Genomic DNA, 21,512 nt, shown 5'->3' with positions numbered 1-21,512 from the left:
GCTATTCCCCTACTGCCTAGCACAATGCCTGGCAGAGTAGGTACTTCAGACAGGCTGACCTGGCAGGTCTAAGTTATTAGTACCACCAACTTCAAGCTATTTGACCTGGAAAAGATTTCTTTATTTTTGTGTTGGTGCTGGGGCTTGAACTCTTTCTTGGCTTTTTTGCATATCTGGCACTCTACTCACTCTACCACTTAAACTATACTTCTGTTTCTGGCTTTTTCCTTTTCTCTCTTTTTTTTTTTTGCCAGTCGTGGGGCTTGAACTCAGGGCCTGGGCACTATCCCTGAGCTTCTTTTGCTCAAGGCTAGCACTCTACCATTTGAGCCATAGTGCCACTTGCGATTTTTTCTGTTTATGTGGTACTGAGGAATCAAACCTAAGGCTTTATTATTCCAGGTAAGCACTCTATCACTAAGCTACATTCCCAGTCCTATTTCTGGCTTTTTCTTGGTTAATTAGAAATGAGTTTCATAGACTTTATTGCCCATGCTGGCTTTTTTTTTTTTTTTTTGGTTGTGGGGCTTGAACTCTGGGCCTAGGTGCTGTCCCTGAGCTCTTCAGATCAAGGCCAGAACTCTACCACTTGCACAGCACCACTTCTGGTTTTCTGGTGGTTAACTGGAGACTTTCCTGCCCAGGCTGACTTTGAACTATAATCCTCAGATCTCAGCTTCCTAAGTAGCTAGGATTATAGCCATGAACCACTGGCGCATGGCCCCATGCTGGCTTTGAATCTGGATCCTCAGATCTGTCTCCAGAGTAGCTAATATTACAAGTGTGAGGCAAGTTTCCATTGATTCCTTACTTTTTATCAGCCTCAGTTTCCTTGTTAAAATTGACTGGGATGTAGCTCAGTGGCAAAGTGCTTGTTAGCAAGTGCAATGTCCTGGGTTTGATCCCCAGTAGCAAAAAAGACAAGACACAAAAAAATACAATTAAGGGCTGGGAAGGTGGCTCAGTGGTAGAGCACTTGCCTTGCATGCCTGAGGCCCTGGGTTCGATTCCTCAGCACCACATAAGCAAAAAAAAAAAGAAGTGGCGCTGTGGCTCAAGTGGTAGAGTGCTAGCCTTGAGCTGAAGAGCTGAGGGACAGTGCCCAGGCCCAGAGTCCAGGCCCCATGACCGGACCCCCCCCAAAAAAAATACAATTAAAAAAAGCAAACAGGGGCTGGGAAGTGGCTCAGTGGTAGAGTGCTTGCCTTGAATACCTGAAGCCCTGGGTTTGATTCCTCAGCACCACATAAGCAAAAAGAAAAACAAAAGCTGGAAGTGGTGCTGTGGCTCAAGCAAAATGAAAAAAGCCGGAAGTGGCGCTGTGGCTCAAGTGGTAGAGCGCTAGCCTTGAGCTGAAAAGCTGAGGGACAGCGCCCAGGCCCAGAGTTCAGGCCCCACGACTGGACCACCCTCCCCCAAAAAAAGCAAACAACCTGGGTGCCAGTGGCTCACACCTGTAATCCTAGTTATTGCAGGAGGCTGAGATCTGAGAATCACGGTTCAAAGCCAGTCAGTGCAGGATAGTCCGTGAGACTCTTACTTCCAATTAACCACTAGAAAACTGGAAGTGGAGCTGTGGCTCAAAGTGGTAGAGCACTAGCCTTAAGCCGAGTTCAAGATCTGTAACTGACAAAAACAAACAAAAACAAAAACCCCACAAAATTCCACAACAAACAACCCAAACCAAACAAAATTAAGAGTATTATCTGTCTCTCAAAAAATGAAATAATGCACTAAAAGGGCTTATCATAGTAGTTGGTACAGAGAAGCACTTATTTAGAGTTGGTGGCTCACCCCTGTAATCCTAGCTATTCAGGAGGCTGAGATCTGAGGATCATGGTTCAAAGCTAGCCTGGGAGAGTTCAAGCTAGAGGACCAGAACAAAAAAGATCAACTTAGGAAATAATCCCAGGATTTGGGCACTAGAACCATTGAGGTGAAGCAATGTGATATACTCATTGTCACCAATTATGTGGCAACATCAAATTGAAAAAAAACACTATTAATGCATCAAATGCTATTGCTAAGCTGTTCTGTGGCAAAGGGCAAGCAAAAGCGGCTTGTGAACTACAGTAAAATATGGTATGCTTATCTACTGTGGATGTGGGACACTCATAAACACACCTGGCATATTGCATTCAGAAGTGTTTGTCTCTCTGAATTTCAACTTAGGCTAATGTGCCTTAGGGCAAGTACATAATTATAGTACTGTTGATCTTTCTTATTGTCAGTTCTAATCATCTGTTAAACTAGGAATCAAATGATTTTTCCTTGGAACCTTGGCTGTATCAGTGGTTCTTAAGGTTCTTAACATAGAGGGACTAGCAGTGTTATTCCACCATACTTGATCCCTTTACCGTTTAATAACTATTTCAGGGGTTGGAGGTGTCACTTAGTTGGTAAAGTACTAGGCAATGAGTGAACGTATCAGGTACTGAGGTCATGTCTCAGTTCATGTCCCAGACTTGCACTGAAAAAAATCCCAAAACAAACAAACAAACAAACAAACCCACTGCTTTGTTAAATAAACTTTTATAGACTACCAATGATTCGCTAGATCTGGTTCTCATACTGCATTTCCTTGTCTCACCTGGAGCAGAGGGTCTTTTAGTATTAGAAAATTTATAATGCGGGCTGGGAAGGTGGCTCAGTGGTAGAGCGCTTGCCTTGCATGCCTGAGGCCCTGGGTTCGATTCCTCAGCACCACATAAGCAAAAAGAAATAAGCTGAAAGTGGTGCTGTGGCTCAAGTGGTAGAGTGCTAGCCTTGAGCTGAAGAGCTGAGGGACAGTGCCCAGGCCCAGAGTTCAGGCCCCACAACTGGACCCCCCCAAAAAAATTACTTCCAAGTGTGTCCCCAGAAAACAGGGCTTGCTGACTGAGCTTCAGACATCAATCAAAAGAGGAGCTTGGCCATGAAATAGACGAGGCCAGAACCTTGGGTAGTAATTAGAAAGGAAACTAAAGTCAGAGAATCTCCAGGCACCCTTGCAGATAAGCTGTGCTTTTCCCAGAAAGTTTGACGACAGTAGACAGTTAAATATCTACAAGGTCTGGTCTTCTAAGTTGTTGGTGAGCACAAGTTCACTGAACTCTAATAGGAACTAAGAAACTAGGTACCTTTCTAGGCATTGAAGAGAGGGTAAGCATAAGAGCCATCTGCGGCTTTGTGTGTGTTTGTATGTGTTGGTACTGGGACTTGAACTTAGGGACTTTGGTTTTGTTTTTTTCACTCAAGGTTGGTGATACCAGTGGAGCCCTATCTTCATTTCTGGCTTTTTGCTGGTTAATTGGAGCCAAGAGTCTTTTGGATTTCTTTGCCTGTGCTAGCTTCAAGCTGAGATCATCATATCTGTCTCCTAAGCATTTAGGATTACAGGTGTGAGCCATGGGCTCTCTTCTGTTTTAACTAGCATGAATCCTAAATATTCAGCTGGATATGGTTACACACATCTGCAATTCCAGCACTTGTGACAATGAGGCAGGAAAATTCAAGACCTACTGTTGTCTCAGCCAGGCACTAATGACTCACATCTGTAATCCTAGCTACTCAGGAGGCTGAGATCTGAGGATGGTGGTTTAAAGCCAGCCTGGGCTGTAAGGCTTACCACCAATGAACCATTAAAAAAGCTGGACCCAGGGCTGGCTCAGTGGTAGAGCGCTTGCCTTGCATGCCTGGGGCCCTGGGTTCGATTCCTCAGCACCACATAAGCAAAAAGAAAAAAGCCGGCAGTGGCGCTGTGGCTCAAGTGGTAGAGCGCTAGCCTTGAGCTGAAGAGCTGAGGGACAGTGCCCAGGCCCAGAGTTCAGGCCCCACGACCGGACCCCCCCCCCCAAAAAAAAGCTGGACACAGCTGGATGCCAGTGGCTCAAGCCTGTAATCCTAGCTACTCAGGAGGCTGAGATCTGAGGATATCGAGGTTCAAAGCTAGCCGGGGCAGGAAAGGCCATGAGACTCTTATCCCCAATAAACCACACAGAAAACCGGAAGTGGTGTTATGGCTCAAGTGGTAGAGTGCTAGCTTTGAGCTGAAGAGCTGAGGGACAACGCCCAGGCCCAGAGTTCAAGCCCCATGATCAAAAAATAAAAAAGCTGGAAGCAGAGCTATGACTCAAGTAGAAAAGCCCAAGTCCTGAGCAAAAGAGCTAAGAGGCAGCCCTAGCCCTAGTATACACACACACACACACAACCAATCAGACTTGCTTCCACATACGTTTTATATTCTTGGTGTGGCCTTCAAGAGCACCTGGCACCTCTTTGTGAGAAGTTACGGGCATTATATGTGGGGGCTCACAGGACCGAACTTGCTCGGAGCTCTTACAGCTGCCTGTGCAAACGGATTCTACAATGTAGGATGTAAAACCAGACCAAGTATTGGCTCTACTTGGGCTGCAAGAAATTCCCTCGTGTAAGTGGCTGTAAGGCAGACTAGCCTCTCAAGAGCGCATAAGTCCTGATGTACAGTAGAGTCTGTGGTCTCAAGACACTGCACACGGTAATCCTGAACAGGTTACCCGTGACTCATTTTGCCAAGACAAGGGTGTGTGCCACCAATGAAGAGCTGGCAGCAGTGACCTGCATGGCGTCACCAAGCACCATTCCTCCCCCGCTCTATCCCTCCCCTCATGCCCACTGACTCATTCTACCTCACTGACTCGGTCACACACCCTATATGTGAGGGTGTTCAAATGGCTTGGGGTGTCATTTCAGGTGTGCTTGTTGACCTATGATAGATAATGGATGAGAACAAGGCACCATTTGTGTAACAAAGACTTAGTCAGTGCTTTATTTTTCTTGTGGTATTGGAGTTTGAACTCAGGGCCTTGGGCTTGCTAAGTTGGGTCTCTACTATTTGAGACACACAGCCCTGTTTTCTGCTGGTTATTCTGGAGGATTCTAGCAATTTTTTCTGATAGGTTAGCTTCAAACCTTTTCCTACTGATCTCAGTCTCCTGAGGAGCTTATATGTATGAGCCACTGGCAACAGGTACTTGTGTGGGTTTTTTGTTTTTTAGTGATACTAGGAATTGAACTCAGGGGCCAAGTACTCTACTTGAGCCATGCGTTGGCCCTTCTGCTTTATTTTTGTTTCGAACAGCTGTGGGTTATTAACCGGGGCAAGTCTAACTGCCATTCCCCTACTTAGCTTCAGGTCCTGGCAACTTTTTCATGGACTGGCCTCAACCCTGATCCTGTCTTTTGTCTCCCAAGTAGCTGGGATTAGAAATATGCACGACCATGCCTGGTCCTGATTAGCACTTTGTGATAACTTCTAGCAAACAAGGAGCCCAACTGATGCCACCCAGAGATCTTGGCACCCTTTGAGAACTAAGTGCCCCACAATACCTGTGACAGTGTTAAGTCTAAAAGAAACCACAATACATCTGCTTCTATTATAAAAATTTATCAAATAAATCATTTGAATCTTTAAGAGGTTTTTAGCAAGTTAAATGATAAAAAAAAACAAAAACAAAAACCAAAAAACCACTAAGCCGGGAGTTGGTGGCTCACGCCTGTAATCCTAGCTACTCAGGAGGCTGAGTTCTGAGGATTGAGGTTCAAAGCCAGCCAGGGCAGGAAAGTCTTTGAGACTCTTATCTAAAAAAATAAAATAAAATAAAAAAACAACCCACTAAAATAATCTAAGTCCTTTAACCCACCAAGTGGAACCTAAATTAAGTAAATCCGCTTGTAACTTTAAAATGAGATTGCTAAATCACAAGTCTGATCTCACTACCTTGTATGCTCTAAGAACTGAGTTTCACCTTGCTAATCAGCGGATGGTCTCCTAAACAGGCTAGATCCAAACTCTGAGCCACAAGGTGAGTCTGTGATATGTCATGTGACCATACAATTATAGTGTCCAGGTAAGACACTTGTTTTTTCTTTTTTGCCATAATGGAGATTGAACTCAAGAATTTTGTACTTTCTAGGTAAGACGTCTACCACCCGAGTGACAGGTGGTAGCCTTTTGAAAATGCTTTAGTTTGTTTTTATTATTTTATCTCTACCCTCCCCCACCTAAAATACTGGAGTCTGAACCAAGGGCTTCCATTCACTCACCTTCCTTGCTAGGCTGGTACTGTATCAACTGAGCCATACCTACACACTGGCTTTTTGAGTTATTCTGGAGATGGAGTCCTGCTAACTTTTCTTCCCAGACTGTCTTTGAACCATGATCTTTCAGATCTCAAGCTCCTGAGGAGCTAAGATTATAGGTGTGCATCACTAGCATCCAACATAGCTTGTTTTTAGAGAGGGTCTTTGCTTTTGCCTGGGCCAATCTCTAACTGAGACTGGGATCTTAGTACCTCTGCCTCTCGAGTAACTAAAATCATAGGCATGTACCACATTTAATACCAACCAGAACACTTAAAATGAAAGGATGCTGTTAATTACTTGAAAACCAAAGGCATAAAATGAGACAAGCTTGCAGCTGCAAACTGGGACTTGTAGTCCCAGCTACTCAGGATTCTGAGGTAAGAGGATCACTTGAGCCTAATGTGGGCAAAGAATTCAAGGTACGCCTGAACCACTAACATAGAGCCTCTCCCATGGCCAGCCTATTGCTAAGGCAGTGTGAGAAACTATGTATGTCTGCCCTCAAAGTCAAAAAGCTTGACTGGCACAAAACACCCTGGGACCTGTGATTAGCACCATATATGAGGTGAACAGTCTAAGGCTAGGTTCTGACACAAAGGCTTCTGCCTTCCATGGACATTTAACCAGACATGGACCACAACAGCTGAGGTAAAATTTCAATGGATATTAAGTTCTGGGGTTGAGTCTCACCCCAACAATTCTAGCTTCTACAGGTGTGAAGTGGGCAGAGCTGTGTGTTGATCTACTGCCTGTTTCTCCTGATACTGTTTTCTACAGCTGCTAGTTTTGGGGGGGATTCTGGGCCAGGTGCTGTTCCCACTCGACTTCAACCAACTTGTACAATTCCATGGTGGCCTGGGCATCTTCCACAGAGGAATGTCCACTTTTCCCGGCCTGAACAGGGAGGAAGAAAAGAGCATAAAGCTATAAGAATTGTTTCTTTCCTTCCCAAACAATTCTGTACTCTTCCTCACTCTGCTACAGACACACAGTATCTTTCGCAACTTGTGGGTTGCCAAGACAGAACTTTGGCCCTACCCCTTATCCCAGAGTTCAATTCCCAGTTAGCCTTTCTGCCATCCACTTAAAGCCTTTCTAGAACAGGCTGTATATACCATATTAGTCTTAAGTTCCAGATCAAAGACAGGCCTTTGAGTCTTCTATCTTCCCTGTCATTGTTTTGCTCTTACTGGCACTTGAACTCAGGACCTTGTCCTCTCATTTGACTTTTGTTGTTGTTGTGACAAGTATTCTACCACTAAGCCACATTCCTAGCCCTTTCGTCTTTTCTTTTAGGGAGAAAAGAGGTTTTTTTTTCCCTCTTTATTTGAAATGGTCTATGAGGTAGAGGCAAGGAATTACTATTCCTCTGTACAGATAATGAGACTACTACTTAGCCAAAATTCCCCCCACTAGACAATCCTGCTTGAAGTTCTACAGCCAGGGGACTTTTAGCATCAGAGCCTGAAGAAAGGCTGGGTGCTGGTGGCTCACACTTGTAATCCTAGCTACTCAGGAGGCTTAGATCTGAGGATTGCAGTTCAAAGCCAGCCCAGGCAGGAAAGTCTGTGAGACTCATCTCCAATTAACCACCAGAAAACTGGAAATGGCACTGTAGCTCAAGTGTAGAGCTCGCCTTGAGCTGAAGAGCTCAGGGACAGTGCCCAGGCCCAGTGGGGCTTGCCCCATGACCAATAAAAAAGAAAAAGGTAGCAATAAAAGCCTCTACTTTTGCCCAAGAGGTGGGATTTGTGGGGTGTGAAACACCTGAGAAAGGATACCTGTATATCTCGGTCCAGCAGCTTCTTGGTGAGATTCTTTAGAGACAGGGTGACATTCTCTGGTTGGTTGGCCTTCCGGTTGAGGAGGGGTATTTGGGAGGTGTCGCGGGTGAGGGACTTCGGGTGGAAGTACTGCAGGGCTTTGTAGTCATTGTGGATGGCATGCCCCACCACTATCTTCCCTGAGAGTATCTTCAAGATCTAAAAAAGGGCATGGAAGAGAAAGAGAAGAGAGATTCAAAGTGAGAGAACTCTTGTGTCCTAAAAGCCCAATATGGCCATCAGTATCTCTGTTGTGTGTGTGTGTGTGTGTGTGTGTACATGTACGTGCACATGCGTGCATGAATGCCAGTAGTGGGCTTAAACTCAAGGCCTGGGAACTATCTCTTTTTTACTCAAGGACGGCTCTCTACCATTTGAGCCACAGTTCTACTTGTCTTTTTGCTGATTAATTGGAGATAAGAATTTCACAAACTTTTCTGCTTGAGTTGGCTTCAAAACACAATCCTCTTAGCCTCCTCAATAGGTAGGATTACAGGTGTGAGCCACTGAAGCCAGACCCAGTTAGTTTCAATTGCCCACATATGTATTCCATCCTTGGAGAGTCCTCTCCTACAAGTCTTCTGTCTTCTGAAATCCACCTTCTGTTTTCCAGGATAAAAGCAGTGTGTGTAACCTTGTTTGGATCTATATCACCTGAGGCTATTTACCTTCTTACTAATTCCCACCCCTTGATGGATTAATCTGCCTTTTACTAGTAAATGGAACTTGCACTGAACATGTGACTCACTATGCTGGCTTTACACACATGACTGGAGCCCATAATATATCAAAGATGAACTCCAGGGAGGCAATAGAAGCCCCAATTAAATGTATGGCTACTTTGGGAGGAGAGCCTGTGGTTTTCATCAGTATTCCAGTGGTTAGTTGCTCCTGACTTTAACTTTAGTTTATGATCTACCCATTATTCCCTTTACCTTGTATACAACAATCCGCTGTCAGAGACCCACCCCATCTTCTGTCCCTTACTTGTGTGGGCCCTTGGATGCCTCCTGTCAAGACTTTTCAAACCTTTTCCAACAGACTGTTTTGGCATATAAGGAATTATTGGAATTATTTGGGTCCCCAGAAAGCAAAGGGCCAGGACCTGAAAGTACAAAAAATGGAGCAAGGGTGCCCTCTGGTGGACTACCTAGAGCAGCTCGTTCCTCTCTTCCCTCTTCAACTCTCTTCTAGCCTACCCTTTCCTCCTTATTTGTTCTCTCAAATCCAGCACAAGGCTAGCATTTGATCAGTGAGACTAGAACCCCATAACCAGCCTGATGTCTTTCATGCCCTTTATAACAGGCATCTGACAATACAACTATGCCCAGTCCTTGTATCAACATTATGCCATTTCCTAAGCATGTCCAGGACTTCACAACCACTGCTCTGTCAGGTTCCATCATTAGCTGTTATTTTTTTTTTTTTTTGTCGGTCGTGGGGCTTGAACTCTGGGTCTGAGCGCTGTCCCTTAGCTCTTCAGTTCAAGGCTAGTGCTCTACCACTTGAGCCACAGCGCCACTTCCGGTTTTCTGGTGGTTTATTGGAGATAAAGAGTTTCATGGACTTTCTTGCCCAGGCTGGCTTTGAACCTCGATCCTCAGATCTCAGCCTCCTAAGTAGCTAGAATTATAGGTGTGAGCCACCGGCGCCGGGCATTAGCTGTTATTTCTTGATGCAAATTCCCAGTCCCCAGATCAATAACACTCAAAACCCCAAAATAGGTCTATGTCTCTCTTTCTTTCCTTTTTGTGTATGCTGGTATTGGTGCCTGAACTCAGGGCCTTGTGCTCTTGCCTGGCTTTTTTCCCTCAAGGCTGGCACTCTACCACTAAGCCACACTTTCTACTCCTATCTTTTTACTGGTTAATTGGACATTGGAGTCTCTTTACTGCCCAGACTGACTTCAAATTGTGATACTCATATCTCAGTCTTCTGAACAGAATTACAGGTATGAGCCACCAGTAAAATAGATCTTGACTAGTGAAAGTTGTTTTACCACCTAATTGTACCTTCCCCACTACTGGCAGAACCCAAGGACCCCCTTTTTTTTTTGGGGGGGGGGGGTGCGTGTTGGTCCTGTGGCGCTCAGCTCCAGGTTCCATCTTCTTTTTTGGTAACTTATCGGAGGCAAGAGTCTCACTAACTTTCCTGCCTAGGTTGGCTTCGAACCTCAATCCTCAAATTTCAACCTCTTAAGGAGAAATCAAGCATGAGCCATCAGCACTGGATTTAGGTCCCCCACCGCACCCCACCCAGTCCTGGGGTTTGAACTCAAGATCTGGGTGTTGTCTCTGAGCTTCTTTTGCTCAGACTAGAGCTCTACCACTTAAGCCACAGCACAGCTTCTGGCATTTTCTGAGTAGTTTATTGGAGATAAGAGTCTCATGAACTTTTCTGCCCAGGCTGGCTTTGAGCTGCAATCTTCATATCTCAGCTTCCTGAGTAGGTAGGATTACAGGCATGAGCCCCAGCATCGGGAATGGCTTTCTTAATCATCTGATATTTTCCCTCCCTCCATAGTTCTCTGTGGGGTGATATTCCCAGTGATATACCTTTTGGAAAAAAAGGCCTGATTTTTTTTCCCCCACCCTGATGCCCCATGCTTCTCACCTGGCTCCGTGCAGTCTTGAAGGGTGTGGCATTCACCATGTGTTGTTTGCAGATACCACTCCACCTGGTTCGGTAGTCAACAATGTGGCAAGGGGGACGGATGTACTCATCATAAAGCACGTCTCCATTGTAGTTGACAATGCTACATCGTGCCAAGGAACTAACATGTCCCTTGGGTCCTGTGCCTACCATCTCACAGTCAACTGCCACCATCTTGGTTGGCAAGTTTTGGGATGCTCCAGAGCACTTATTCTCTAAATGAGTTTGGGTGGCATTCTTCTGAGAGGGTTTCTTCTGGATACCATTCTTCTGGGAGTCCTTCTTCTGGATGCCATTCTTCTGAGGGTCCTTCTTCTGGATGCTATTCTTCTGGGAGTCATTCTGCTGGATGCTCTTCTTCTGGGAGGGCTTTGGGTGGCTCTTAATCTTTGGAAGGGCACTCTCAAACTCTCCCAGCAAATCTATCTTCGCCACAACAGAATTAGTCTTTGAAGGTGCAGGGGTCAACCAAGATACAGCTGCTTTCTTATCCTGGGACTGCTCTGATCCGCTGCTGGAGGCAGTTGTTTTCTTTTTTGGAAAGGAAGGGGCCTTCCGGGTGCCATCCATGTTTTGAGCTCCTCCTTTCTTTGGAGGGTCTGGGTTCACTTTAGTTACCTTGGTAGGGTGCTGATTCTTTTTATTCAGAAAGCCTCTCTGTTCCAGCAGTCGTCTCCTCTTGACAAATCTTTGGTGCTTGGCATTCCCTTCTAATGTCTTTTTGGGAGGCTCCCCAAAATCCAGATTTAGGAGTATGGTAGACATGAAGACAATGAATGGTGGGACAGCAGTTGGGAAGAATGGCTTAAGTATGGAAGAAAGATGAGGAACTCATTCTTTGTTGAATCCCATTGTCCAACATGTGGTCTGGAGAAAACCGTGGGGTCCAAAGTGATTCTGGTACCTGCATCCATAGGCCTGGGGAAAAATGAGATTAAGACTCTGTAGGACTTAAGGGAGGAAAAACATTAGAACAACCTTCCAGGTAAGGGTAAATGAACAACATTGAAATGATAAAAGGCGAACTGTATGCAGGAAGCCTATTTTCTTATGAAGCACCACAATGAACTAATCAGGTAAGTCTGAGGAAGGTCATTTCCTTATGTCTGTTTCCTTCCTCAAACGAAGGGGCTGAAGGTCGAAGACAGTGTGTGCTAGCATGTTGGGGATGGAGAGGCCAATGAGTTTCAACTCTGCAAGGTCTAGGAAAGCAGAACAGGATAGGCCTGTTCTGGATCGGCCTTGAAAGAGAACATCTCTGTCTGTTAGAAAGCAGTGACGGGCAAGACTGGCATAGCTGACCTCTGATTACCCAGGCGTACAATGCAGGTTCCACAAATGAAGGTACTAGGCACCCTTCTTCCTCGGCTCCACGTGGGAGAACAACATCTATGTACATACACATCGCCCAAGTCCTCCCAAACAAGGGCCTTTGAGTCACATACCAGAGGCACCGGGCGGGGGGGATTCGGAGATCGAGGCAGCCCAGGGGTGCTTTAAGTGGATAACTTCCCGGCATGCTCACAAACCTACCTCTTACACCGACCCTACTAGGAACGGAAGCGCCCGGAACCGGATGCGGAAATCCGCGCGCGCCGACGAGCCCCGGGGCGGTAGGAGCGTGGGTTGAAACGGGCCGGGGGTCGGCGCCCGCGCGTCCGGTGCACCCCCACTTCCGGTAGCGACGCTAATGATTCCGAGTGCGAGAGCAGCGGCAGAGGCGGAGGAGGGGGGGGTGGCGTGGGTGGGGGCGGGGGAGGGATGCGCTCCCCGGCCCCTCTAGCCCCGTGGAGGTACAACTCGAAGGTGTGGAGGGGCCGCGACAAACCGGAACCTCAGCGCCGGGAACCGGGACCCCACTTCCGGGAAGGGGGTGGGTTGGGGGCGGGCGAGAAGAGTGGGACTTGTGACTTGACCCGCTCTGCGCCGCGGCTCATCTCTGTGACGTCACGGCGGTCTCACTGCCCCCACGCGCACCGACGCAGCAGCTTCGCGCCGTGAGCAGTCACGACTGGTGAAGTCCGGGGGTGTGCGGGCTGAGGGGGCACCTCATGTGTTAAAGCTTGCTGTGGCAGCGTTGGGAATCGGGGTCCAGGCCGAGCCCAACCCGGATCTTGAGCCAGCCTGGTGCTCACCCTGGATCCCATCTCGCCTCGTCCTCGCGCCAGGCGCCACCGGCTGTACCCCCTAGGATGCCGGCCGTCTCTGCCCGTGGCCTCTCTTACGGGGAGAGGAGACAGCTAGCTGTGAACCTCACCCGTGTCCTGGAGCTCTACCGTCCCATCCTGGATGCCTACATCATCGTAAGGCCGCAGGGATGTGGGCGGAATGCTTTTGGTGTTTGTTTGGTTAAGGTGGCCGAGACGAGTGTCTGGAGTTAGCCTTTGATTTCTTCTATTATATTCACTCTGAACAGAAAGGCTTAAAACGGAAATGATTCCTTCCCTTCTTCTCTAATACTTAGATTGTCTTTCTGACGTTTCCCAAATGCAGGGTGACAGGATTCATGGACAAATTGAGCTGTGCTGCGGTTACATTCTGTTGAACTTTGCTAGGAACATGCAAGGTGCTCCAAGAGCATGAATGTTCATTCCTCCCAACTTTCGATAAATTTTATGATACAGTGGACAGTTCAGATTTACAGTCAGTGTAGGATTACAATCTTGCCTTTTTGTTTTACCTGTTGACTTTAGTTGTTTTCACTCCTATCCCGGATTTCTCCAACAATAAAATGAAGGATCATTGTGAAAAACGAGTTGATGTATATATACATGGCGCCATCATCCACTAAATTCTGAAGCCACTCTTAATTCATTTCCTTGCTTCGTTGAATCACAATTCTTTTTTTTTTTTTTCAGCCAGTCTTCTTGGCTCTATTCTACCTTCAGAATAGATCCCAAATTGATTCATTTGTCTCCATCTTCATTGCCACCAACCTGCCCCAAGCTAACATTATATCTTTCCTCAGCAACTTCCTGTTCTCTTTAAATCTACTTCAAGATGAATCTTACCATGGCATTCCCTTGTTTTTCTAGGTGACTGGATGAAATACTAATGCCTTAATATTATGATTTCACCTCTGCAGTTTCTTCATTCCCACCAAATTTTATTCTCTTCCCATATTCACTATGCAATACCTATGTTGACCCTACTTCTGAAAAATAGTGATACCTCTAATACCTATAATGCATGAGTCAGGCCCTGGGTTTGGTCCCCAGCACCCAAAAATAATTCACTCCCCCTCCATACAACTTACTCATGCTGGTTTTTTTTTTTTGGGGGGGGGGAGGCGGTCCCGTTGTGGGGCCTGAACTCTGGGCCTGGGCCTTGTCCCTCATCTCTTCAGCTCAAGGCTATAGCGCTCTACCACTTGAGCCACAACGCCACTTGCGGCTTTTTTCTTTTTGCTCATGTGGTGCTGAGGAATCGAACCCAGGGCCTCATGCATGCAAGGCAAGCGCTCTACCTCTGAGCCACCTTACCAGCCCCCTTGATGCTGTTTTTTAAAAGTACACTCTTATTTACAACAATGCTTGTGAGTAGTATCAGCTGAATGCTGGCTATTGACTGCGTGTGTGTGTGTGTGTGTGTGTGTGTGTGTGTATGCTGGAACTGGGGCTTGAACTGAGGGAGTACTCTCCTTTACTAATTGGTGCTCTATCATTTGAGCCACAGCTGGCGTTTTGTTGGTTAATTGGAGAGCAGAGTCTCAGATTTTTTTTTTGCCCAGGTTGGCTTTGAACCTCAGATCTCAGCCTCCTGAGTAGCTAGGATTATAGGTGAATCACCAGTGTCTATTGAGCTACATTTTTTTTTTGCCAGTCCTGGGGCTTGAACTCTGAGCTTAGGCCTCTTTTGCTCAAGGTGAGCATTCTACCACTTGAATCACAGCACTACTTCTGGCTTTTTTGAGTAGTTTATTGGAGATAAGAGTCTCATGGGACTTTCCTGCCTGGGTTGGCTTTGAACCCTGAACCTCATCTCTTAGCCTCCTGAGTAACTGCGATTACAGGTGAGTCACCATTGCCCATTGGACTATACTCCCCCCTCTTTTCTGCCAGTCCTAGATTGCTAGGATTATAGGTGTTGAACCACCAGCACCTAGTGGACTGCGTTTTCTTTACATGAGTGACTCATTTATTATTTTGTCTCAGTGTGCACAGATAAGTTTTCTCTCATTGCCCTGTCTAAATTAGTCTTCCATTAAGTTCCTCATTACATAACTTTCATGAGTTTTGTCTGTGATATTTGATGTTAGCTGGAATTATTGTTACTGTTTTGCAGTGCTGGAGATCAAAACCAAGGCCTAAAACACATGCTAGACAGCACTTACAACAGAGTTTATCCCCAGCCCTGAAATTTTTTTCAAGTAAACTGTATAAGAGGTAGAATTTTGTCTCATTCCCTGAGCTTAGAAAAAAGCTTGGTGTATGTCCTAAGGCCCCAGAATTTTTGATGAAGAAATGAATGAGTAAAATATAAAAGTTTCTGACACATGTGATAGCAGATTGCTAAATGGTAATTTATGGTAGTGTTAGGGATACAGGTGTGAAAAAGATACTGTTCCTACCCTTTATGTTTAGCTAAGTGGTGAAAATATGCACGAAATAAGTGAGGACATTGCTGAAATCACATGTGTCCAGAATATAGTCTAGGCTCTGAGAAGCAGAGGTCAGCCACCTGGGAGCTGGGGGAAGCTGGAGCAGGGTTGCAAGAAGAGCTCATTCATAAAGAGCAGGTAGTTGTTGGTGACAGCTAGTGGTCTTGTCAGACAGCAGACACCTTCTGGAAAGAGGTAGGTGATGAGGTGGAGAGTTCAGATTGGGGTGGGAAGATTGGGAATGGCAGTAGATAGTATCCTGCTGACTGTTTCTCCCCTCTGCAGGAATTTTTCACAGACAACTTGTGGGGCACACTCCCTTGCTCATGGCAGGAAGCACTGGATGGACTGGACCCACCACAACTGGCCACACTGCTGCTGGGAATGCCTGGGGAAGGGGAGGTAGTCAGGTATGGGCTAGAGGGGCCCTGTGCTGGGGAGCTCAAGGCACTGAGCCTTGAAGTAAATGGTTACTCAGTCTCACAAAGTCTTCCTACGCCCCTGGGATGTAAACTGGTGTTCTCAGGATGTGATGGGACTATTCACTGGTGGCTTGGGCTGGACTATCTCAGGTACAGGTCGGTGTGGCCACTTACCTTACTGGCCCTGAAGTCCACAGCCTGTGCCCTGGCCTTTACCCGGACACCTGGCTTTCAGACCCCCTCAGAGTTCCTGGAGAACCCTAGCCAGAGCTCTCGACTGACAGCTCCCTTCCGGAAACATGTCAAGCCTAAGAAGCAGCATGAGATCCGGAGGCTAGGAGAGGTGAGAAGATGGCTGGATTGTAGATCATGTCTGGGAACCCTAGTACCCTGTAAAGCCTATGGGTTAAAGTTTGTCTTTTGTCCCACATGCACGACTAGAGGCCTTCAGTGTTTGTTCCCTTTCTTAGTAGAACTTACTTACTATATAATCCTATCTCAGTGCCGGCGTGTTTCTTTTCCTGTCTGTTTCCTGATTGATTGGTGCCTGCATCTAAGACTACTGTCTTTTTATTTATTTTGTTGTGCCAATACTGAGGCTTAAACTCAGGGTATTACGCTCTCATTCCACTTATTGTTCATAGCTGGTGCTCTACCAATTAAACCACACTTCCAAGACTAGCAGTTTGCAGTTAATTGGAGAGGAGTCTTTTGTGATCTGAGCCTTTAAAATAGCTAGGATTATAGGGGTGAGCCACTGTCATCCCCTTGGATCATTATCTTATTCTTCTTCCATCTCTACAGTCAGCTTTTGGCCTCAGTGGAGGAGATTGAGTCACCAATCTTAGGGGCAAGCAGAGTAGTCTAAACCTGGCCAGGGTACTCACCTTTTCCTTCTCTCTGGTTTCCATATCTTTATTGCTTTTTTAAGTGATGGGGATAGGACCCAGGGCCTCATGCATGCTAAGCTAGCGCTGTACCTCTGAGCTACATCTCTAGACCCGGTTTTTCTTGTGTGTCTATGGCACCCTTCATCCATCTTCCTCTGCCATCTTTGGCTCTACTAGCCTCATTATGGCTGTTGGCTCCTGGAGTCAAAAGCCAATAGTCATGAGTTTGGAGGCAGGGCTCAGGTGGTAGAGCACCAGCCAATGAGCAAAAGTATCTGATTCCAAGTTCAAGTCCTAGTCTTAGGGGAAAAAAAAAAGCCAGTAGTTAGAAGATTTTTATTTCCTCCTCTTTCAGTTGGTGAAGAAACTGAGTGACCTCACTGGCTGCACCCAGGTTGTGGATGTGGGCTCAGGCCAGGTGAGCCAGACCCCCTAATGTCCTTTGGAGTCAGAAAGATAGGGCTGGTAAGTTCTCAGGCCTCAGGCCCAGGAAATCAGGTGCTGGGAAGTGTTGAAACCAGCAGGACCGAAATTAAGCCTTCTGTGGGGCCCCAGATATCTAGGCCACTGATAGGGAGGGTGACAGTGAATAGGACACTGAACAGACTGTCTTTGTTCTCCCTTTCAGGGCCATCTCTCCCGCTTCATGTCTCTGGGGCTGGGGCTGATGGTAAAGAGCATTGAAGGAGACCAGAGACTGGTTGAGAGAGCCCAGCGCTTGGATCAGCAGCTCCTTCAGGCTCTGGCAAAAGTGGAGAAGAGGAATCCAAGGGTAGGTCACTTTTTTTGCAGCCATGTTTCCAAAAGCAGATCTGCTTTGCAGGACTTGGGTACTGAAACTAAATTCCTACTTTCAAGTTTCTCATTTTGAGATGATGGCATCCTTATTTCTTATATCCTTGTTCCTTTCCTTATCCTCAAAACTTCTCCATACTTTAAAGAGATTTTTGGCCAGTGGATTTTTTTTTTTTTTTTTGCAGTGGTGGGGATGGAATCTTTTTTTTTTTTGGAGGGGGGGGGGGTGGTCCCGGTCATGGGGCCTGAACTCTGGGCCTGGGCGCTGTCCCTCAGCTCTTCAGCTCAAGGCTAGCGCTCTACCACTTGAGCCACAGTGCCACTTCCGGCTTTTTTCTTTTTGCTTATGTGGTGCTGAGGAATCGAACCCAGGTCTTCATGCATGCAAGGCAAGTGCTCTACCACTGAGCCACCTTCCCAGCCTGGGGATGGAATCTTAAGACCTCATGCTGAGCTACAACCCCCATGCTCCTGGTTTTCTTGTTCATAATAGTCTTAATACCTAAGAGTTGCTGTGTAGCTCAGTGGTAGAATGCTTGCCTAGCCAGCATGGGCCCTGGATTTGATCCCTAGCATAATAATAATAATGGGGAGAAAATGGAAAATGTTCTGAAAGACAAAAGGCTTAATAAGGATGTACCCAGAATTTATCCCAGCTCTCCTGTTCCCTCATACTTCTTGGGAAGTAACCCAGAGGATAGATCCTCCCTATGGCATGAGGTAGCCTGGGGGTAGCAAAAACACATTCCATTTGTCTTTGTCCTTTCCCCTCCCCACAGGTGGTCCAAAGAGGCCGATGCTTGCCTCAGCATGTTGTAAAGTGGGTGGACCCCATAGACCTGTGTCAGGAGCTTCTGCTTCCCCTGGAGAGCACTCAGCACGGTGGTACCCGCTTGCTGCTCACAGGCCTCCATGCCTGTGGCGATCTCAGTGTTGCCTTACTGAGGCACTTCTGCTGCTGCCCTGAGGTGGTGGCCCTGGCCTCAGTGGGCTGCTGCTACATGAAGCTCAGCGACCCTGGTGGCTACCCATTGAGTCAGTGGGTAGCTGGCCTGCCTGGCTATGAACTGCCCTACAGGCTCCGGGAAGGGGCCTGCCATGCCCTGGAAGAATATGCTGAGCGGCTGCAGAAAGCACGCCCGGACCTGAGAACCCACTGCTATCGAGCAGCATTGGAGACAGTGATCCGACATGCCTGCCCTGAACTCCAACGGCCTGGCGTGCAGGGGATCCCCAGGGTCCATGAGCTCAAGATAGAAGAGTGAGGTTTGGGAGTGGGCATATCCAACTAGAAACCAAATTCCTGGGCTCGAAAGGTGGCTCAGTGGTAGAGCGCTTGCCTTGCATGCTTGAGGCCCTGGGTTCGATTCCTCAGCACCACATAAGCAGAAAAAAAAAGCCAGAAGTGGTGCTGTGGCTCAAGTAGAGTGCTAGCCTTGAGCTGAAGAGCTGAGGGACAGTGCCCAGGCCCAGAGTTCAGATCCCATGACCGGACACCCCCCCCCAAAAAAAAAAAAATTCCTTGCCTACCTCCACTTGTTTGCACAACTCCAGATTTCTCCTAAAGAAGTTGTTCTTGCTGGGTATGGTAGAGCATGCCTGTAATCCCAGTACTTGGGAGGCAAAGGCAAGAAAGAATCTTGAATTCAAAGCTATCCTGGGCTATACTGTGATATCTTGTCTTAAATCAGCTCAGGAAGGAAATCCCTAAGTCTGACATCCAATTAACCACCAAAAAACTGTTAGTGCAGCTATAGTTCAAATGGTTGAGCACGAGCCCTGAGCTGTGGGGGAGCACCTAGACCCTGAGTTCAAGCCCCAGTACTGGCACACACAAAAAACAATAAAACTAGCTGGGAATGTGGCTTAGTGGTAGAGTGCTTGCTTACCATGCCTACCATGCATGAAGCTCTGGGTTTGATTCCTCAGTACAACATAAAGAAGCTCAGGGACAGTGCCCAGGCTCTGAGTTCAAGCCCCAGGACTGGGGTGGGGTAGGGGGGAGTGAGAAAGAGCTGACAGCTGGTAGCTCATACCTGTAATCCTAGCTACTTGGGAGGCTATGCTCTGAGGATCATGATTCAAAGCCTGCTCAGGCAGGAAAGTCCATGAGACTCTTATCTCCAATTGTGTACAAGTCCTTGCTGTGTTCAAGTAGTAGAGCGCTAGCCTTGAGCATAAAATCTTGGGGACGGTGCCCAGGCCCTAAGTTAAAGAGTAAGTACTTGGGGAAAGTTAGGCAAAAATAATCAGGTAGTTTACAGCCAGAGAAAACATCCTTGCTGCATCCTGTGGCTTAGGCAAGTTAAAAGCAAATTAACCAAGCCTGGCACCAGTGGCTCATGCCTGTAATCCTAGTTACTCAATCTGAGGATTGTGGCTCAAAGCCAGCCTGGACAGGCAAGTCCGTGAGACTCTTATCTCCAATAAACCACCAGAAGTGGTACTCTGGCTCAAATGGTAGAGCACTAGCCTTGAGCTGAAGAGCTCAGGGATAGCACCCAGGCCCAGAGTTCGAGCCCCAAGACCAACACACACACACACACACACATCCTACTCAAAAAAGTTTGCTGGCTGAGTGTGATATATATCTGTATCTCCAGCACTCAGGAGGCTAAGACAACGGTTGTGAGTTTGATGCCACCATGAGCTACAGAGTGAGACTCTATCTCAAAAACAAATGTTACATACTGAGCCAAGCACTAGCTAAGACGAGTCATTTATGCCTAGAAATTTGGCCTAGCTAGAGCAACATAATGAAATCCTGCCTCTTAAATTTTTTTTTTTGAGGCATAAACAGTCTTTATTGGGCTCACACCAGGAGTCCATTTAAATCATCTGATTAGCAAAGTTTTAAGTGGGAGGTGGAGGTGCCTAAGTCAGAACTGAGTGCAATCTGCTCATCCCACAGATACGTGCAGCGGGGTTTACAGCGAGTGGGACTAGATCCCCAGCTGCCACTGAATCTGGCTGCTCTTCAGGCCCACGAGGCCCAGGAGAATCGTGTGGTGGCCTTTTTTAGCCTGGCCCTCCTCATGGCCCCACTAGTGGAGACACTGATTCTGCTGGACCGACTGCTCTATCTTCAAGAGCAGGGTAAGAGGCCAAGTTCTGGGACTTACTCAAGTTTCAGTCCCCTAACCTGCTGGGTCTGGTTCATCACTTGGAGGGATAAATGATTAGCTAAAGAAGACTCATATTAAAACAGCCTGTAGGGGCTGGGAAGGTGGCTCAGTGGTAGAGAGCTTGCCTTGCATGCATGAGGCCCTGGGTTCGATTCCTCAGCACCACATAGGCAAAAAGAAAAAAGCCAGAAGTAGCTCTGTGGCTCAAGTGGTAGAGCGCTAGCCTTGAGCTGAAGAGCTGAGGGACAACGCCCAGGCCTAGAGTTCAGGCCCATGACTAGACCAAAAAAAAAAAAAATCTAAAAAAAAAGCCAGTCTGTAGCTGCACCTCCCCAGGTCCATCAGTATCCTTGCTCCTGGAGAAATGGCTTAGTCCAGTTAAAAGTTTCCCCTGGAGAGAAGTGGCTATGCCCATAGATTAGGCAGGAATTGGCTGAGCAAGGTGATCAACTCTGCCTTTCTTCTAGGTTTTCATGCTGAGCTCCTACCCATCTTCAGCCCTGAACTCTCTCCCAGAAACATGGTTCTAGTGGCCACCAAGATGCCCCTGGGTCAGGCCTTCTCTGCTCTGGAAACTGAAGACAGCTGACAGCCTGAAGAAGGGCTCATCTCAGACCCTGTTCCACTGGGAATAGCCAATGGCACCTTGTCACCCGGAGAAGCAGCATTCTGCACTATGGTTGGAATCCTGGCTCCCTGCAAAACTTCAGTTTCAACCCTTTTTAAATGTCCATGTTTACTGCAAGATTGTGTGAAGATTTATTTTTAATTCATGAAAACTTGGAAGACATTTACTTCTCTTCCATTCCCGTAAGTAAAGTGCAGGTGGTGGCACTCTCCCTACAAAGGTGCAGGAAGTCTCATGCCCACTGCCCATATCCTCCATAAGAGTGGTCTAAATGGACACATTTTGCCTAGAGGTCTCCACTGGAGGGACTTCCTTTTCCTTCTGGCTTCCTTCCCAAAACATTCAAACTGCCCATTAGGAGGGCTGCCTTCAGGCTGGCTAATGTCCCTCCCAGGTCAGTCCTATGAGGAAAGCTGTTTATGAAGTGGCTCTGTGGGGAGTCACTTGAGGGGTTGGGGCACCATCGTAGCACAGA

The 21,512-nt window shown here is 47.0% G+C and overlaps 2 protein-coding genes across 7 annotated transcripts; one reads left to right on the top strand and one right to left on the bottom strand.

Annotated features, from left to right (window-relative positions):
* Positions 1 to 6,000: 6,000 nt before the first annotated feature.
* Isg20l2 (interferon stimulated exonuclease gene 20 like 2) lies at positions 6,001 to 12,202 on the bottom strand. Of its 3 annotated transcripts, XM_042681596.1 has the most exons (5): positions 12,111 to 12,202; positions 10,927 to 11,495; positions 10,539 to 10,881; positions 7,884 to 8,084; positions 6,001 to 6,996 (listed from the first exon to the last, which is right to left on the bottom strand). In XM_042681596.1, exons 2-5 carry the CDS (start codon positions 11,340 to 11,342, stop codon positions 6,883 to 6,885), a joined length of 1,074 nt encoding a protein of 357 aa, XP_042537530.1. In that variant the 5' UTR covers positions 11,343 to 11,495; positions 12,111 to 12,202; the 3' UTR covers positions 6,001 to 6,882. The 3 variants fall into 3 exon arrangements, with proteins under 3 accessions (XP_042537530.1, XP_042537528.1, XP_042537529.1); XM_042681594.1 differs by having other exon boundaries at positions 10,539 to 11,495; XM_042681595.1 differs by lacking the exon at positions 12,111 to 12,202 and adding an exon at positions 12,023 to 12,109 and having other exon boundaries at positions 10,539 to 11,495.
* A 254-nt stretch (positions 12,203 to 12,456) lies between these two features.
* Mettl25b (methyltransferase like 25B) lies at positions 12,457 to 21,199 on the top strand. Of its 4 annotated transcripts, none has more exons than XM_042681591.1 (8): positions 12,457 to 12,880; positions 15,463 to 15,587; positions 15,750 to 15,942; positions 16,845 to 16,907; positions 17,118 to 17,261; positions 18,064 to 18,545; positions 20,196 to 20,380; positions 20,877 to 21,199. In XM_042681591.1, exons 1-8 carry the CDS (start codon positions 12,770 to 12,772, stop codon positions 20,996 to 20,998), a joined length of 1,425 nt encoding a protein of 474 aa, XP_042537525.1. In that variant the 5' UTR covers positions 12,457 to 12,769; the 3' UTR covers positions 20,999 to 21,199. The 4 variants fall into 4 exon arrangements, with proteins under 4 accessions (XP_042537525.1, XP_042537523.1, XP_042537526.1 ...); XM_042681589.1 differs by having other exon boundaries at positions 12,758 to 12,880; positions 15,675 to 15,942; XM_042681593.1 differs by lacking the exon at positions 12,457 to 12,880 and adding an exon at positions 14,571 to 14,589 and having other exon boundaries at positions 15,835 to 15,942.
* Positions 21,200 to 21,512: the final 313 nt, after the last annotated feature.

This window comes from Dipodomys spectabilis, unplaced genomic scaffold (genome assembly GCF_019054845.1).
Source record: "Dipodomys spectabilis isolate Male_0828 unplaced genomic scaffold, ASM1905484v1 ptg000069l, whole genome shotgun sequence".
Taxonomy (NCBI): Eukaryota; Metazoa; Chordata; class Mammalia; order Rodentia; family Heteromyidae; genus Dipodomys; species Dipodomys spectabilis.
This window is presented reverse-complemented; position numbering and strand designations above follow the sequence as displayed.